A 12,053-nucleotide genomic window follows, 5' to 3' on the forward strand; every position below is an offset into this window, starting at 1 on the left:
CTGCGTGACGAGTCCACGTGTCTCTCTGGGTGATGAGTCTACGTGTCTCTCTGGGTGACGAGTCCACGTGTCTCTCTGTGTGATGAGTCTATGTGTCTCTCTGCGTGATGAGTCTATGTGTCTCTCTGTGTGATGAGTCTATGTGTCTCTCTGCGTGACGAGTCTATGTGTCTCTCTGGGTGACGAGTCTACGTGTCTCTCTGTGTGATGAGTCTATGTGTCTCTCTGTGTGATGAGTCTACGTGTCTCTCTGTGTGACGAGTCTACGTGTCTCTCTACGTGACGAGTCTATGTGTCTCTCTGTGTGATGAGTCTACGTGTCTCTCTGTGTGATGAGTCTACGTGTCTCTCTGCGTGACGAGTCTACGTGTCTCTCTGTGTGATGAGTCTACGTGTCTCTCTGTGTGACGAGTCCACGCGTCTCTCTGCGTGACGAGTCTATGTGTCTCTCTGTGTGATGAGTCTACGTGTCTCTCTGCGTGATGAGTCCACGTGTCTCTCTGGGTGACGAGTCTACGTGTCTCTCTGTGTGATGAGTCTACGTGTCTCTCTGCATGATGAGTCTATGTGTCTCTCTGTGTGATGAGTCTATGTGTCTCTCTGTGTGACGAGTCTACGTGTCTCTCTGCGTGACGAGTCTACGTGTCTCTCTGTGTGATGAGTCTATGTGTCTCTCTGTGTGATGAGTCTATGTGTCTCTCTGCGTGACGAGTCTACGTGTCTCTCTGCGTGACGAGTCTATGTGTCTCTCTGCGTGACGAGTCTACGTGTCTCTCTGCGTGATGAGTCTACGCGTCTCTCTGTGTGATGAGTCTACGTGTCTCTCTGTGTGATGAGTCTATGTGTCTCTCTGTGTGATGAGTCTATGTGTCTCTCTGTGTGATGAGTCTATGTGTCTCTCTGCGTGATTAGTCTACGTGTCTCTCTGGGTGATGAGTCCACGTGTCTCTCTGTGTGATGAGTCTACGTGTCTCTCTGCGTGACAAGTCTACGTGTCTCTCTGCGTGACGAGTCTACGAGTCTCTCTGCGTGACGAGTCTACGTGTCTCTCTGCGTGATGAGTCTACGTGTCTCTCTGGGTGACGAGTCCACGTGTCTCTCTGTGTGATGAGTCTACGTGTCTCTCTACGTGATGAGTCTACGTGTCTCTCTGCGTGACGAGTCTACGTGTCTCTCTACGTGACGAGTCCACGCGTCTCTCTGCGTGACGAGTCTACGTGTCTCTCTGTGTGATGAGTCTACGTGTCTCTCTGTGTGATGAGTCTTCGTGTCTCTCTGTGTGATGAGTCTTCGTGTCTCTCTGTGTGATGAGTCTACGTGTCTCTCTGCGTGACGAGTCCACGCGTCTCTCTGTGTGATGATTCTACGTGTCTCTCTGCGTGATGAGTCTATGTGTCTCTCTGCGTGATGAGTCTACGTGTCTCTCTGGGTGATAAGTCTACGTGTCTCTCTGTGTGATGAGTCTACGTGTCTCTCTGCGTGACGAGTCCACGTGTCTCTCTGCGTGACGAGTCTACGTGTCTCTCTACGTGATGATTCTACGTGTCTCTCTGCGTGATGATTCTACGTGTCTCTCTACGTGATGATTCTACGTGTCTCTCTGTGTGATGAGTCTATGTGTCTCTCTGTGTGATGAGTCCACGTGTCTCTCTGTGTGATGAGTCTATGTGTCTCTCTGCGTGATGATTCTACGTGTCTCTCTGTGTGATGAGTCTATGTGTCTCTCTGTGTGATGAGTCCACGTGTCTCTCTGCGTGACGAGTCCACGTGTCTCTCTGTGTGATGATTCTACGTGTCTCTCTGTGTGATGAGTCTACGTGTCTCTCTGGGTGATGAGTCTACGTGTCTCTCTGCGTGACGAGTCCACGCGTCTCTCTGTGTGATGAGTCCACGTGTCTCTCTGTGTGATGAGTCTACGTGTCTCTCTGGGTGATGAGTCTACGTGTCTCTCTGCGTGACGAGTCCACGTGTCTCTCTGTGTGATGAGTCTTCGTGTCTCTCTGTGTGATGAGTCTTCGTGTCTCTTTGTGTGATGAGTCTACGTGTTTCTCTGTGTGATGAGTCTACGTGTCTCTCTGCGTGACGAGTCTACGTGTCTCTCTGCGTGACGAGTCCACGCGTCTCTCTGTGTGATGAGTCTACGCGTCTCTCTGGGTGACGAGTCCACGCGTCTCTCTGTGTGATGAGTCTACGTGTCTCTCTGCGTGACGAGTCCATGCGTCTCTCTGCGTGACGAGTCTATGTGTCTCTCTGCGTGATGAGTCTACGTGTCTCTCTGTGTGATGATTCTACGAGTCTCTCTACGTGACGAGTCCATGCGTCTCTCTGCGTGACGAGTCTATGTGTCTCTCTGTGTGATGAGTCTATGTGTCTCTCTGTGTGACGAGTCTACGTGTCTCTCTGCGTGACGAGTCTATGTGTCTCTCTGCGTGACGAGTCTATGTCTCTCTCTGCGTGACGAGTCTACGTGTCTCTCTGCGTGACGAGTCCACGTGTCTCTCTGCGTGATGAGTCTATGTGTCTCTCTGTGTGATGAGTCTATGTGTCTCTCTGTGTGATGAGTCTATGTGTCTCTCTGCGTGATTAGTCTACGTGTCTCTCTGGGTGATGAGTCCACGTGTCTCTCTGTGTGATGAGTCTACGTGTCTCTCTGCGTGACAAGTCTACGTGTCTCTCTGCGTGACGAGTCTACGAGTCTCTCTGCGTGACGAGTCTACGTGTCTCTCTGCGTGATGAGTCTACGTGTCTCTCTGGGTGACGAGTCCACGTGTCTCTCTGTGTGATGAGTCTACGTGTCTCTCTGTGTGATGAGTCTATGTGTCTCTCTACGTGATGAGTCTACGTGTCTCTCTGCGTGACGAGTCTACGTGTCTCTCTACGTGACGAGTCCACGCGTCTCTCTGCGTGACGAGTCTACGTGTCTCTCTGTGTGATGAGTCTACGTGTCTCTCTGTGTGATGAGTCTTCGTGTCTCTCTGTGTGATGAGTCTTCGTGTCTCTCTGTGTGATGAGTCTACGTGTCTCTCTGCGTGACGAGTCCACGCGTCTCTCTGTGTGATGATTCTACGTGTCTCTCTGCGTGATGAGTCTATGTGTCTCTCTGCGTGATGAGTCTACGTGTCTCTCTGGGTGATAAGTCTACGTGTCTCTCTGTGTGATGAGTCTACGTGTCTCTCTGCGTGACGAGTCCACGTGTCTCTCTGCGTGACGAGTCTACGTGTCTCTCTACGTGATGATTCTACGTGTCTCTCTGCGTGATGATTCTACGTGTCTCTCTACGTGATGATTCTACGTGTCTCTCTGTGTGATGAGTCTATGTGTCTCTCTGTGTGATGAGTCCACGTGTCTCTCTGTGTGATGAGTCTATGTGTCTCTCTGCGTGATGATTCTACGTGTCTCTCTGTGTGATGAGTCTATGTGTCTCTCTGTGTGATGAGTCCACGTGTCTCTCTGCGTGACGAGTCCACGTGTCTCTCTGTGTGATGATTCTACGTGTCTCTCTGTGTGATGAGTCTACGTGTCTCTCTGGGTGATGAGTCTACGTGTCTCTCTGCGTGACGAGTCCACGCGTCTCTCTGTGTGATGAGTCCACGTGTCTCTCTGTGTGATGAGTCTTCGTGTCTCTCTGTGTGATGAGTCTGTGTCTCTCTGTGTGACGAGTCCACGCGTCTCTCTGGGTGACGAGTCCACGCGTCTCTCTGTGTGATGAGTCTACGTGTCTCTCTGTGTGATGAGTCTACGTGTCTCTCTGTGTGATGAGTCTATGTGTCTCTCTGTGTGATGAGTCTACGTGTCTCTCTGTGTGATGAGTCTATGTGTCTCTCTGCGTGACGAGTCCATGCGTCTCTCTGCGTGACGAGTCTATGTGTCTCTCTGCGTGATGAGTCTACGTGTCTCTCTGTGTGATGATTCTACGAGTCTCTCTGCGTGACGAGTCCACGTGTCTCTCTGCGTGACGAGTCTACGTGTCTCTCTGTGTGATGAGTCTACGTGTCTCTCTGTGTGACGAGTCTACGTGTCTCTCTACGTGATGAGTCTACGTGTCTCTCTGTGTGATGAGTCTACGTGTCTCTCTGTGTGACGAGTCTACGTGTCTCTCTACGTGATGAGTCTACGTGTCTCTCTGCGTGACGAGTCCACGTGTCTCTCTGTGTGATGAGTCTACGTGTCTCTCTGTGTGATGAGTCTATGTGTCTCTCTGCGTGACGAGTCCATGCGTCTCTCTGCGTGACGAGTCTATGTGTCTCTCTGCGTGATGAGTCTACGTGTCTCTCTGTGTGATGATTCTACGAGTCTCTCTGCGTGACGAGTCCACGTGTCTCTCTGCGTGACGAGTCTACGTGTCTCTCTGTGTGATGAGTCTACGTGTCTCTCTGTGTGACGAGTCTACGTGTCTCTCTACGTGATGAGTCTACGTGTCTCTCTGTGTGATGAGTCTACGTGTCTCTCTGTGTGACGAGTCTACGTGTCTCTCTACGTGATGAGTCTACGTGTCTCTCTGCGTGACGAGTCCACGCGTCTCCGCAGTGCGAGCCTGGACGCCGCACCTCCGTCACGAGCTTGGAGACGATGTCCAGGGGCACCTGGTGGATGGAGTCGTCCTGCAGGGGCGAGCAAAGCGACATGTCCACCAGCAGGCGGATCTCCTTGAGGACCACCTCCCAGCGGCCCGCATTCCACAGCAGCTTCTTGTAGGTGTAGGTCTTCTTCTGCGCACGAGGGCAGGCGGGACGAGCGGGGAGAGACGCGCGAGCACCAGACAGCAGCGCCCCGAGTTTCCACTCCCGCTCAACGGACATCGACTCCGGCGACGATTGTCCGAAGCGGACCCCGGGCCTCCGACCGACCGACACCCAACCCCCTCCCAAGGTAGACTCGGCGTCAAATGAGCTACCTGGTGCAGCGTGCAGTGGGCATCGCCAATGGGGGAGACAAAGGCGGCCGGGCGTGGTGCTGGCCGCCCACTAGGGCTGAACGATTTGGGGGAGAAATATCTATCGTGCGATTTTTCTCACAGATATTGCGATTTGATTTCATTTGCGATCACATTTTTTTCAAGTCAAGCTGCAGCTCAATATTCACCGCGTAGCAGATTTAAAACACGTGACGGAGCATCACCACGTGATTCCGTCAACATATTAACTGCTCTATGTATTCTAATGCCAGGATGAGAACTTGAAAGATATTAATTTCTTCCAACGTGTATTTATTAAAATGTTTTCATTGAAATAGAGCAATCATCCATAGAACAATTGTTAAGTTAAATAAATCAAGTTATAATAATTATAATATAAATTAAAACAATTCCAATAAGAAAGTAATAGGGACTTTGCAAATCGCAAAAAATCGCAGCCTTTGCTATTTGCTAATCGCGTTGTTTCAAATTGCGATTGAGATTTGAAATCGATTAATCGTTCGGCCCTACCGCCCACCCCCTCGTGTGCTGTGCCGGCCTTTGTAGGTGCTCGCTCACAGCACTTGCCCCTACAGTCTGTTCAAGGCTACACGGTGGATATGTTTTCTTTGTGCGAGTGAGTGTGTCTGTGAGTGGGTGCATGGGTGAGTGTGTCCGTACGTGAGTGAGTGAGCGTGTGTCCGTGCATGAGTGAGTGTGTGAGTGAGTGGGTGGGTGAATGAGTGAGTGAGTGGGTGAATGACTGAGTGGGTGAGTGAGTGTGTCCATGCATGAGCGGGTGAGTGTGCACGTGTGTGTGTGTGTGTGAGTGGGTGAGTGTGTGTGTGTGTGAGAGAGTGAGTGTGCGTGAGTGAATGGGTGAGGGTGTGAGTGAGTGTGTGCATGAGTGTGTGCGTGAGTGTGTGAGTGGGTGTGTGAGTGGGTGTGTGAGTGAGTGGGTGTGTGAGTGGGTCAGTGTGTGCATGAGTGGGTGCTGTGTGGATGAGCGAGTGAGTGTGTGGGTGATTGTGTGGGTGGGTGTGTGAGTGTGTGGGCGAGTGAGTGGGTGAGTGTGTGCATGTGTGGGTGCTGTGTGGATGAGCGAGTGAGTGTGTGGGTGAGTGAGTGGGCGGCAGGGCGCGTGGACGGCTGACCGTTTGAGTGCGTACGAGTGAGTGTGTGGGGAGCGGCCGTGCTCGCCGACACCACTTGCCCCGAGAGTCTACCGAGGCTAGAGATAGTGGGATCTCAATCTTTGCGCTGCGCTCCGAACCCGCCATCCCCATTTTCATCCGAGCCGGTCCCGGGCCTCCTCCCCTAGGTCGACTCGGCCTCAAATGAGCCTTCACTCGGGCGTTGCCACTCGCCAACGGCCCCCTGCCCTTACAGCCTGCCAAGGCTCCACGGGGAGGGATCTTCGTCTTGAGCGGGGTGTGCGAGTTAGCGCATGAGAGTGAGCGGATGTGCCGACACCCCCCCTCACGCCGCCGACCCCACCGCCTCCACCGCCTCCGCCGCCTCCGTCCGCACCGAGGGCTCTGCTTCATTAAGGCCACCGCCGGCAAAAACTCGCGAATGTCAACGCCATCAATAAAGTCGCACGCGTGATGAGCGCGAAAACCAGGGGCTGGCCACGCTCGAGTGGCCCGTTAATTCAAAGCAAAGGAACCCGATTGTAATTCTTGACGTCGGGGACCAACCCAAATGCTTGCGTATGGGGGGCGTCTGCTGAGAAGGTACGCGTAGGAAACGGGGGTTGGGGGAGGCGGGGGGTGTGGTGAAGCCTCGATAATAATTCGTCTACATTGGCCTTCAAATGAGTGAGATCGTCCGGGCGGTGGACTATCCGTTTTGCTTAAAAACCGCGTTAACATTATGAATCCTCGATCGTTTCTGCGCGGATTCAATATCGGCCGTTCTATAGGATTCGGAGCGGCGGGGGGGGGGGGTACGTCAAGCTGTACGTACCCAGGTGGGGGTGGAGTGGGGGTGTAAAAAGTCCGCGTGAGTACAGGGATCTCTGCGTGCCTACTCAACGGATGGCCCCTTACTTAAACGGCGTTTTAAAATTCCACGCGTTGCAGTTCCCCCGTCACTGGCGTCACGCGCTGCGCGCTGATTTTGGATTGCTCACGAGATTTCCAAATTGGACAAAGCTCCAGTGTTTAAACAGTTTTTGTGTTGCCGGCTACCCTGGCACCAGCCAACTCCACACAGCCCCTGTCAACCCTCCCTACCCAGGTAGCGAGCCGGCTACCCTGGTACCAGCAGCTCCACACAGCCCCTGTCAACCCTCCCTACCCAGGTAGTGTGCCGACTACCCTGGTACCAGCAGCTCTACACAGCCCCTGCCAACCCTCCCTACCCAGGTAGCGTGCCGCTGACTACCCTGGCACCAGCAGCTCTACACAGCCCCTGTCAACCCTCCCTACCCAGGTAGCGTGCCGGCTGACTACCCTGGTACCAGCCAGCTCCACACAGCCCCTGTCAACCCTCCCTACCCAGGTAGTGTGCCGACTACCCTGGTACCAGCAGCTCTACACAGCCCCTGTCAACCCTCACTACCCAGGTAGCGAGCCGACTACCCTGGTACCAGCAGCTCCACACAGCCCCTGTCAACCCTCACTACCCAGGTAGCGTGCCAACTACCCTGGCACCAGCAGCTCCACACAGCCCCTGTCAACCCTCCCTACCCAGGTAGTGTGCCGACTACCCTGGTACCAGCAGCTCCACACAGCCCCTGTCAACCCTCCCTACCCAGGTAGCGTGCCGCCGGCTACCCTGGTACCAGCCGATTTTGCCGGGTTGCCATAATTCGCCAGGTAGGAATCCACTGAACTGTCACCCGGCACTGGCTCCAAGCTGCTTCTACGAACACGATAAATCGGACAATATGCCACCTACACCCACCCCCCCACCCGCCCCAACGTGAAAACAAGTTTTAATTTAAACAGCGACGTGGTTTCTCCCGGAGTACGTCACTTCAACGTAAGCGAAGCTCCGCACCGGTTCCGACATTCGGCGTCTCATCAGCGGCGGAGGTGGCGAAGGAGGAGGAGGTGGTGGTGGAGGACGGGGATGAGGATGAGGTGGTGGAGGAGATGGAGGTGGTGGTGGAGGAGATGGAGGAGGTGGAGGAGATGGAGGAGGTGGAAGAGATGTAGGAGGTGGAGGTGGTGTTGGAGGAGATGGAGGTGGTGGTGGAGGAGATGGAGGAGGTGGAAGAGATGGAGGAGGTGGAGGAGATGGAGGAGGTGGTGGAGGAGATGGAGGTGGAGGAGATGGAGGTGGTGGTGGAGGAGATGGAGGTGGAGGAGATGGAGGTGGAGGAGATGGAGGAGATAGACGAGGTGGAGGAGGAGATGGAGGAGGTGGAGGGATGGAGGTGGAGGAGATGGAGGAGATGGAGGAGATGGAGGAGGTGGAGGAGGAGATGGAGGAGATGGAGAAGATGGAGGAGGTGGAGAAGGTGGAGGAGATGGAGGAGATTGAGGAGGTGGAGATGGAGGAGATAGAGGAGATGGAGGAGATGGAGGAGGTGAAGGAGGTGGAGGAGGTGGAGGACATAGAGGAGATGGAGGAGGTGGAGGAGGTGGAGGAGGTGGAGAAGGAGATGGAGGAGATAGAGGAGGTGGAGGACATAGAGGAGATGGAGGAGGAGGAGGAGGAGATGGAGGAGCCGTCACCGTATAACGAGGGGAGCGGCCGCTCGGCACGTCCCGGGCGGCGATGGTTCAATATTCCACTTTGGTTCTCTCGGTGAAGTCACGTAGGAGAGAGACATTTTATTTATTTATTTTTTCAAAGAGCAATTCCTGCAGTCACGAAAAGCTCCAAATCAAGGTTCAATATTCATCGCTCGCACGGCGCCCTGATTGTGACGTGAGGGAGCCGTGCAAGCGGCGCTGGCACCGTGCCCACCCACCACCACCCCCCTCTTATCTCTCTGTCTGTGTTCGTGTCTCTCCACACGCCTCGCTCGCTGTGTGTGTGTGTGACTCTCTCGTGGTTCTCTCTACAGGACGCCTCTCTCTCTCTATGATCGCTCCCCGTTACCGCCACCGCGACACCACCAACAACACCACCACCACCTACTCTGTCTCCACCACCACCACACTCCGTCTTCACCACCACCACCAACAACACCACCACCACACACCGTCTCCACCAACACCACCCCCACTCCGTCTCCACCACCACCCTCCGTCTCCACCACCACCACCACCGCACTTCCGTCTCCACCACCACCACCAACAACAACACCACCACCACCCTCCGTCTCCACCAACACCACCACCGTACTCCGTCTCCACCACCACCACCCACTCCGTCTCCACCACCACCACCGCACTCCGTCTCCACCACCACCACCCACTCCGTCACCACCACCACCACCGCACAACGTCTACACCACCACCACCACCACACTCCGTCTCCACCACCACCACCGTACTCCGTCTCCACCACCACCACCCACTCGGTCTCCACCACCACCACCACCACCACCACCGCACTCCATCTCCACCAACACCGCACTCCGTCTCTACCACCACCACCACCGCACTCCGTCTCCACCACCACCACCGCACTCCATCTCCACCAACACCGCACTCCGTCTCCACCACCACCACCACCACACTCCGTCTCCACCACCATCACCACCACACTCCGTCTCCACCACCACCACCGCACTCCGTCTCCACCACCACCACCACACTCCGTCTCCACCACCACCACCACCCTCCATCCCCACCACCACCACCACCGCACTCCATCTCCACCACCACCACCACACTCCGTCTCCACCACCACCACCACACTCCGTCTCCACTTGCCTTCCACTGAAGTGAATGGAACCACTGGTCACGCTGGTATCCGTTCCCCGCCTGGCAGAGAGAGGACACAGTTCCCAAAGTCAACAACAAAAACAACAACAACAACAAAAACAACAACAAAAACTACAACAACAAAAACAACAACAAAACAACAACAACAAAAACAACAACCACCAACAACAACAAACAAACAACAACAAAAAGCGTCACGGGGTCGGGATGGAACCCGCGCCCTTCCGCACACCGGGCGAGGCAGTTAACGTATCGCCTCCGCGAGGCCCGCCGGGCAATTTGTGGGCTTAAACAAAATACAAAAAAAAATAAAAAATAAACATAACACGTCTTGGCTGGCCGCGCATCGGATGCGCGTCACCATCTCAAAAACCCCGTCTCTCACCAACCACCACCCCAACCTCCCACCCCCCGACGGCCGCCAGCTGCAGGATTGAGGCGGTGCAGCCCGCTCACCGCTCACCGCTCACCGCTCGAAGCCTCCGATTCAGCGGCGAGCGGCCATCGGCGCGGGTTGCATCGCCGTCGACAGAAGGCGTCGCAGCTCGCCGCGGAGAACCCTCGCCGGCACGAACGCCGCCGGCTGCCGGCAAAACTGGGCCACGCGTCGCCCACTGCCACCGTGCGCGTGGCCCCGTTTGGGGGGGCGGGGGGGGCCCCCCGTTTGGGGGGGGGAGGGGGCCCCCCCCCGGTACCGAGACGAAGCGATTCGCGTTTCAGTTTGTCGTCCGGTCGCGTTCCGATGGCGTATACGTAGCGACCCGCTCGCCCGCTCGCTCGCACACGCACGCAAAGACGCCCCCCCCCCCCCAGTGTAGCCTGTAACAGACTCCACCACCAACCCCCCCCCCCCCCACCACCACCAACCCCCCACGGCCGCTCACCTGCAGCAGGATGGTGGCGCCGCACACGGAGATCTGGAGGCAGTAGCGGGGAGCGTTCTCCCACGCGAGCACCTGGATCTCCTCCATGCTGCTGTAGGCGATGGAGTTCTCCATGTAGCCCGTGGGCTGTGAAGACAACAAACGCAAGGCCCACGGTCAGCTCAAGTGGGGGGGGGGGGGGATAGGGGGGGCGGGCTGAACGTGAGTGAGTGTGAGTGAGTGTGTGTGTGAGTGTGAGTGAGTGAGAGTGTGAGAGTGTGTGAGTGAGAGTGTGTGAGTGTGTGTGAGTGTAAGAGTGTGTGAGAGTGAGTGAGTGAGAGTGAGTGTGTGTGTGAGAGAGTGTGTGTGAGTGTAAGAGTGTGTGAGTGTAAGAGTGTGTGAGAGTGAGTGAGAGTGTGTGAGTGAGAGTGTGTGAGTGAGAGTGTGTGAGTGAGAGTGTGTGAGTGATAGTGTGTGAGTGTGTGAGTGGGTGAGTGTGTGAGAGTGTGAGTGTGTGAGTGGGCGAGTAGGTGTGAGAGTGTGAGAGTGTGTGAGTGTGTGAGAGTGTGTGAGTGAGAGTGTGAGAGTGTGAGAGTGTGTGAGTGATAGTGTGTGAGTGTGTGAGTGGGTGAGTGTGTGAGGGTGTGAGTGTGTGAGTGGGCGAGTAGGTGTGAGAGTGTGAGAGTGTGTGAGTGTGTGAGAGTGTGTGAGTGAGAGTGTGAGAGTGTGTGAGTGAGAGTGTGTGAGTGTGTGAATGGGCGAGTGTGAGAGTGAGCAAGTGGGCGAATGTGTGAGTAGGTGAGTGTGTGAGCGTGTGAGCGTGTGCATGCGTGTGTGCGTGTGTGTGATTGAGTGAATGTGCGAGCGTGTACGAGTGTGTGAGTGTGCGCGTGGGTGGGCGAATGTGTGAAGGCGAGTGGGTGAGTGTGTGCATGAGTCTGCGGGTGTGCGAGTCTGCGAGTCTGCGAGTCTGTGAGTGTGTGCATGAGTCTGCGGGTGTGCGAGTCTGCGAGTCTGTGAGTGTGCGCATGAGCAACGATTATCGCCGTGCTACGAACCCGGCGACCGGAGTTCTATTCCCGCTCACGGCCAACACCGGCGACGAAAATCTTAACCGGTCATGGGCCTGCCCCTAGGTTGACTCAGCCTCAATTGAGTACCCTGGTGTTCTGTTTAAACATCACCATTGGGGAGACAAACGCCCGTCATGCCTCGTGTTGGCCACCCACTCTCCTATATCTCACTCCCTCCCATATCTTGGCTGTGTGTGTGTGTGGGCTGTGTGCGTGTGTGTGCGTGTGTACACGTGTGCATGTGTGCATGTGTGTGTGTGGGGGCTGTGTGCATGTGTGTGTGTGCGTGCATGTGTGTGCACGTGTGTGTGTGTGCATGTGTGCACGTGTGTGTGTGGGCTGTGTGCACGTGTGTGTGCGCTTGTGTGCACGTGCG

At 55.4% G+C, this 12,053-nt stretch overlaps 1 protein-coding gene across 2 annotated transcripts in view; it reads right to left on the reverse strand.

The window, feature by feature from the left end:
• CMIP (c-Maf inducing protein) overlaps positions 1-12,053 on the reverse strand; it is a 128,043-nt gene that overhangs the window by 56,509 nt on the left and 59,481 nt on the right. For both annotated transcript variants that reach the window (XM_032978992.2, XM_032978994.2), the window contains exons 2-4: positions 10,626-10,751; positions 9,730-9,780; positions 4,548-4,709 (exon numbers count right to left, since the gene is read on the reverse strand). In XM_032978992.2, the coding sequence (XP_032834883.2) occupies positions 4,548-4,709; positions 9,730-9,780; positions 10,626-10,751 (339 nt within the window). The remainder of the gene's footprint in view (positions 1-4,547; positions 4,710-9,729; positions 9,781-10,625; positions 10,752-12,053) is intronic.

The sequence above is a fragment of the Petromyzon marinus genome, chromosome 69 (genome assembly GCF_048934315.1).
Source record: "Petromyzon marinus isolate PM22_M1 ecotype Great Lakes invasive population chromosome 69, UKy_Petmar_22M1.pri1.0, whole genome shotgun sequence".
Classification (NCBI taxonomy): Eukaryota; Metazoa; Chordata; class Hyperoartia; order Petromyzontiformes; family Petromyzontidae; genus Petromyzon; species Petromyzon marinus.